Genomic DNA, 7,500 nt, shown 5'->3' with positions numbered 1-7,500 from the left:
AATAGCTCTTTAGTGAGATGTCATGAAAAAAATATTATGAAAAATAGCCTCTTGAATGGGGAACAGTTTTAAAAATAAAACAAAGGCAAGGGACAGATAAAATGTAACTGATTATTGTTAATGTTAGTCCTGCATATGAAAACAGTCAGCGCTATGTGGGCAGGGAGTCAAAGCATATAAATTGTATGAAGTGGACGGATTATTTGATCTAAATCATGCATTTCTACAAATTGTGCATTCAGCCAAAATGCATTATCTGAAATACAGCCTATTCACGTTGGACCATTGTGAAATTTTCAAGAGAGGTAAAACACTGCGTCTATGGACGTTTTGTCTTGTTTTAAACTAATGAATATGCAAATGAATAAAGACAGAGGATATGGGAGCTTTTATGCAGGCCTACAAATGATACCGTTTATAGGCCCGAATCTTAACGTCTATTAAAAGAACATGCTGCTTTTGCAAATGATAAGTAATTAATGTGATTTCACAACGGGCACATTTACATTCACGCAATAGCCCAGATTCAATATATGATTTAGAGCAGATCCTTTCTCTCTTTCTCTTCGCTCACGCACGCACGCACGCACGCACGCACGCACACACACACACACACACACACACACACACACACACACACACACACACACACACACACACACACACACACACACACACACACACGCACGCGCGCGCAGCTCCCCATCCCCCTCCTCTATTGAGACGGGATACCAAAGCTACTTGTTAAATCTAATGCATGCGCTGTCAACCCATTCGCGCCCCGTCACGTCCCCGCTCAATATAGAAACCGGATTTTCTGGTATTACGCGCACCTCTATTAGCGACAACTCCCGGCCGCTCCCACCGACAGACCCTCGGTCTGTGGCTCGGACATACTGTATATATAGGCAGGACATACTGTATATAGGCAGTGGTTCTCAAACTTTTTCATGTCAAATTAACATATGTGTCTATATTTGGCCCCCATCTGAAACTATTTGTGTTCCAGGGATCCCCATACCGGATTTCTGTTGTTCAAATGTTTCAAAAATGTTCCAAATCTTTCACATTTTGTTTTCAAGATGTTTTGAAAATCGCAGATCTACAAGCTGTTCACATCACAATCCAAATCCGCAATGCGTGAGCTTGTAGAGCTGCTGACGTGGGTTAAAGTGGTTAAACTGATTTTGCCATATTAACTGAGGACCTCCTGGACCCCCCCCCCCACACACACACACACACACACACACACACACACACACACACACACACACACACACACACACACACACACACACACACACACACACACACACACACACACACACACACACACACACACACACCCAGGGACCCCTGGGGTCCCCGGACCCCACCTTGAGAACCACTGCTGTATGGTCCAACCAACGTCCCTGCCTGCTTGGATCAGGTCTCATCGTCAGCTCAGTATGAGTCCATAAAGCATTATCCATAACCTAACATTCTACAAAACAGGCTACGTTGAAAGATTCATTTTATCTTATAATATTAATTATAAGCACTAGAATTACCCTGTTTTAATTAATTCAATCAAAGGGCAATGATTGGTAATTTACTAATTGATAAAAAAAAAAACATATAAATCCCTGACAAGATTATGTCACTATACAAAAGCCATAATAATCCCTTTGATTATAAAGGCCAATAATCCTAGATGTTTCTAAATTATGGGAGGCTAAAATTCTACAACAAAATGGTAGGTACCGTATGTCGTTAATCTAAAGTGCGAAAGACGCCAAGTTCCTTTTTGGTAAAATGTTACTCTATACACTTTGCATAGGCTACTTCACTGTTACAAGACGAGACAAAAATATATCAGACAACCAGCAACAGTGCTATAATATAAACAGTTCTTTAGAATTAACTAAAACATAAAACATTTAAGATGTCTGAGCCTTATATATAGCTATAATTTCTCAAAATCTACCACGTAGCCAATGTCTGAGGACCGTTGCCAATACATTCTAGTTCGTCCCAAAGTGCTTCAAGCATTCCCCAAGTTTTGCAATATGGAGAACATATGCTTTCAGACAAAAGACAGGACACCAGTGAATTTGAAATCATAACCATAGAACTCCTATTTACGACAGAAGAGCTATAAGGCCAGTGGTTCTCAACCTTCTTAGGCAGCGACCCCCCAAAATAACAACATTTGAACTGGGGACCCCCACCCTGACAAGCACTTGCAATTGTAGGAGTTGAGGCATTACATTTTGTTTGACTCGGGTCCATAGATCAAAATTGTGAAAATAGCAGATCTACAAGCTCACAAGGACTCGCGCTGCAAGGTGTTGTGAACTTGTACATCGGCTATTTTCACAATTTTTGCCTCTATCTTATATTGTTTGACAAATTGGCACATTTTTTAACAGTTTTTATACTATAGTTTATTGATTAGGCTATACTTTTAATGCAGTAATGGTCTTATTTCTTTTCTTTCTTTTATGTATTAAAAACGTCTCAAAAGTCCTTAAATTGTCACCTCACTGTCATCTGGGGACCACCCCAAAATCATGTTGAGAACCACCGGTATAGTATAGGCTACTAACCTGAGTGCGGGCCCATGGAGAGGTGAGATGAATAGTATTTCCCAGGCTGGAAGTGAGCGGGGTGCTGCACGGAGCCGTGGCCGCCTGGAGCCATCCGAGAAGCGGCTTGGTGAACCAACGCGCTCCGCTCCGTCAAGAGGTGGTGCGGCGGTGGAGCGAAATCCCGGCTTTCCATTCTGACGAGAACCGATAAATCCCAAATCCAGAGCAGAATCCGGAGGCACCGATCGTCTCAGACTCTCCCCCGATGCAATAATCCCTTTTTATGAACTCCGGGTTCCGCTCGCGCTCAGTGGAGTTTTCGCCGTCTTGCCGACAAAAAAGTGAGTCCCCGTCATGTTCTACAAGAGAGAATCCAGAAGACACGTCAGAGCATTGACAACAATGAGCCCTAACTCTGAAACAACTGTCTATTCTTTATCACCCTGTTGCCAAACACTGTCTTGCAAAAATACAGCATATTGGATTTTCCTTACTTAACGACAGAATAGTAAAGAAAGTAGGCTAATACACTTGGCTGAGACAAAACAAATGCTAGAACCAGTATTAACAGTGGTGAAGGACGAGTTGGTATACTTTAGACTCAACACAGGGACTAATCATAAACACAGCCTGGTGCGAAAGTCCAGACTAAAGCATTCAAGACCAATTTATGAAGAGGTAGCGACCAATAATATAGTTATGCATATGAACAATGCACACAAAATATTCTGCATCTTTAAAAAAGGGCGAGCAAAAAGGCAATTAAAAAACGCAATAGCCTCAGGCTGGACCCCATTGCACCTTAGGATTTGGGATACGTTTCAGGTCCAATAAGCACGCACAAACTGGATAAATGTTTGCCATTTGCTGTGCATGCAAATGTGTTTTATTGTCCATTCTGTTTCTACAGAACGTGTAGGGTCTGTATAGGCTATATAACCATTGCGTCTCATTTATACATCGTTGTTGTTGTGTTTTATGGATATTATTTGGGCCACGATATTCTCATTTACTCCAACTGCTTTTTAAGAAAGAGGCGATGGACGATGAACAGCTATTTCATATCACCAGTGATTTGCCAGTATATGAAGTCAGCAGTTCCCCTCGCCTCTTGACAATGGCAAACACTGTGCATGTTTGCTACAACGACAGTCGCACTCGCACGCACACACACACACACACACACACACACACACACACACACACACACACACACACACACACACACACACACACACACACACACACACACACACACACACACACACACACACACACACACACACACAGTGTGTGCTGCGTGCCTGCGTGCGTGTGTGTGTGAGTGAGTGAGTGAGTGAGAGAGAGACGCACACGCACACGCACACACACACACACACACACACACACACACACACACACACACACACACACACACACACACACACACACACACACACACACACATATACTGTAATCACAAGCACAAATCAAATCACCTTTACGCGCCAGGGCGAAAGATGGGCAATAAAGGAGGGAATAGACTGGGAAATCAACGACCTTATATAGGCGTTATAGCCCGGTCGTTTACTTAAATAGGACTCCCCATGACGCTCAAATATGGAGAGGTGCATGGTCCCTGCCTTCACCAAACACACCTCAACAGTCAATCTATTCTATTAGGCTTTTCAATGCATGGCACGTCCATCCAGCTCTCTCTGTATAGCCTATGCTGATAGCACCTCCCAGGAATCAACGATAAAAGGAACAAAGAAAAATATCAAATGCCCTGCCATGCTGAGTGTTGTTTGAAGTATAGTGAAGGCTGTAACACATGCCACAAATATTCCCAGAATAATACCCAAGTATTGTCTAAAGGCTCAAACTTTGCATTTGGAACGTGAGAACGCCAATCCCTAGAGTTCAGCAGTTCTGACCACCTTGTGCGTGTGCCTGTACATGTGTGTCTGCAGGCCAATGTGTGCGTTTTAGCGTTTTGTGGCTGTATTCGTGCGCGCTGTGCTACGTTGTATTATGCGCGCGCGTGTGTGTGTGTCGCTCTGTTTTGACTTTCTGTTGTATTGTGTTGCGTCATGTGCGTGTCTCTAAATACTCCACGAAACGTTTTTTTTCCTTCTAAAATTCCAAACACTTCAAAAACAAATGCGGGTCAACATACTACATTTCTGTAATTTAATTTATTCATTAGGCCTATTCACGTTTGATCACAAATAGAGCAAGGAAAAAAGAGAGAAAGAAATGCATTTACAAGCAGGCTGGGAAAGCAAAATGGACGTTGTGTCCCTCCACACGCCAAGGCTGTGAGAAAACAATGGCCTTTCTCTGCAAGACATCAATCATAACCCACTCTCGTCTGACATTTGTCTATACATTTTTAAAATTTCGGTCGTAAACATACGTCCTTCGTGTTTACATTCCACATCAACAGAGGGCCACTCAAGCTACATTTAACCACCTGAATCTGAAGCCCGTGTTATCACAAACAATCGACGTGAAAGGATCGCACGCAGCATCACCGTTTTAGAGACGTGATAATTCAAAATCTGCTGTATGGACGTGGAAGACTCTAGACTTCCTTTCCACTTCGTCTTGATACCCCTCCATACCCCCCCTCCCACTCTCTCTCTCTCACACACACACACACACACACACACACACACACACACACACACACACACACACACACACACACACACACACACACACACACACACACACACACACACACACACACACACACACACACACACACACCACTGCCCCGAAAGGGTCAAACTATCAGCCCACAGAAATCCCCCTCCTAAAGTAGGCCTACCGGCCAGAATGACAGTACATGGATTTAGCACAAAAGCCAGCACTGTGCAAGTCGGCTATATACGAAAAGTCCACCACATCCCAATCAGTAGCTATGCTTCAAACAAAAATGGTGTATTTTGTAAGTCATGAATGGAAAGCTGTTTAATATGTGGCCACCAGCGGAAAATAAAAACACACATATAACCTAAATTCCTATTAAAGTAGAATTAAATACTATATATATATATATATATATATATATATATATATATATATATATATATATATATATATATATATATATATATATATATATATATATATATATAAACACACACACACACACACACACACACACACACACACACACACACGCACACACACACACGCACTTAGAACGTAGCGTACGATGAGCCCGGGAGCAGAGGCAAGCCATTGCCGTTCACTATTTTGCAGTAAAGTAAAGTCACAAACCATAACTGGGGTACTAAATCAAGATATTCAGAGGCCGGCTAAGCGAGAAAGACAACCCAAGCAGAGCGACAACAGCCGGGCGGGACTATGGGTCGATCTGCCCGTTTGCAAACCCCCTCGTGTCGAAGGGGAAGTAAGGAGCACTGCAGTTTGTAATAAACCTCTCTCTCTCTCTCTCTCTCTCTCTCTCTCTCTCTCTCTCTCTCTCTTTCTATCTCCTCTCTCTCTCTCTCTCTCTCTCTCTCTCTCTCTCAAACACACACACAGTCACTCACATACACACACACACACACACACACACACACACACACACACACACACACACACACACACACACACACACACACACACACACACACACACACACACACACACACACACACACACACACACACACACACACGCCTGTATATATAAATATATAGCCTATGTACACACACACGCCTATATATAAATATATAGCCTACATATATTACACAGACTGAGACAACCATGAGAGAACTAAAAAAGAAAATAAACTAATAAAATTAATTCCACAACCTAAAAATACAAGAATCAATAGGCCCAACAATCTAAAATGTGTGGAATACTGGAACAGTTATTGGAAAGAATTATATCCTATATAGGACCTAAATATTCTTAATAATTATTTCTATAAAGGGAGGTCAAATTTAAGTGACACATCTATCACCTATACAGCGCAGCCTTCCAGACTGGAGATGCGAAGAAGGAAAATTGTACTGCTTGGTTTCCTAAACCTCTCAAAAATAAATACAGGCTACAACGTTAAACTCAACTAGCCTCAGAACAGATAGATGACTCCATTATAATTTATATTTTTTATTGACTATAAGATATGGTAGCCTATAGGTTACTTAATAGGCCTATTCTATGGGGTGGCCAGTACAGATATCAGCTTTAGAACTGCTATCATACTATATTTTCTAAAGACACCACACTATAACATGGTGATATTTTGGAAAAATAAATTCGTCATGTTTTAAAGGAAATATGACATGTCTATCATCACCGGCAATCAACACTAAATCACAATTTAGTGCAAAGGCTATACATAAAATATAATAAAACACATCCAAAACGTACAAAGATGAATTAGCTACTTACTGGGAAGTTATTCCTTGCATAACAATTAATGATTGAAAAAAAAGAAAAGTACAAAAAAATACAAAATCAAAACCCCCCGACTTTAAAAGCCTCGGCATGTGGAAATGATTACATCCTATGCTGCAGATTGTAGTGTGCAGTTGAGGTATGGGAGAGTACGCGCCGTAGAAGTTCAGGGCTTCTAGTGAATCGAGGCTCGTACATCCACACAAACTCTCCCCCTCTCCTCGTATCCGCTGCTGCTACTCAACGCGGCACGAGGAGGGACGGCAGGGGGAACGCGCACGGGACTCCCTCTTTCTTTGGTGCTTCGCCCAGGTGGGCGTGGTCATGTGCCTAAACCTAACCCTAACCTCACAGAAAATATGCCTTAAACCCAGTGGTTCCCAAAATGTTCTGGTCGTGACCCAAAAGAGAAATGTGATGTCTTCCCGGGACCCGAACTAGTGAAAATAGCCAATCTACAAGCTCACAAGGTGTTGCAATGCGACACTTTGTGAGCTTGTAGATCTGCTATTTTCACTACTTACTTAGT

General features: G+C 42.2%; 1 protein-coding gene across 6 annotated transcripts in view; it reads right to left on the bottom strand.

Moving 5' to 3' along the window:
- The window catches only part of bahcc1b (BAH domain and coiled-coil containing 1b), a 124,278-nt gene that overhangs the window by 75,790 nt on the left and 40,988 nt on the right, over positions 1-7,500 (bottom strand). For 3 of the 6 annotated variants that reach the window (XM_084077405.1, XM_084077410.1, XM_084077409.1), the window contains exons 1-2: positions 6,966-7,177; positions 2,589-2,929 (exon numbers count right to left, since the gene is read on the bottom strand). In XM_084077405.1, the coding sequence (XP_083933531.1) occupies positions 2,589-2,763 (175 nt within the window). In that variant the 5' untranslated portion in view covers positions 2,764-2,929; positions 6,966-7,177. Of the gene's footprint in view, positions 1-2,588; positions 2,930-5,840; positions 5,861-6,965; positions 7,178-7,500 lie in introns of those variants that run through there. The other 3 variants (XM_084077407.1, XM_084077406.1, XM_084077408.1) reach the window with 2 other exon arrangements.

This window comes from Gymnoscopelus microlampas (genome assembly GCF_963454915.1).
Source record: "Gymnoscopelus microlampas genome assembly, chromosome: 14".
Lineage (NCBI taxonomy): Eukaryota > Metazoa > Chordata > Actinopteri > Myctophiformes > Myctophidae > Gymnoscopelus > Gymnoscopelus microlampas.
This window is presented reverse-complemented; position numbering and strand designations above follow the sequence as displayed.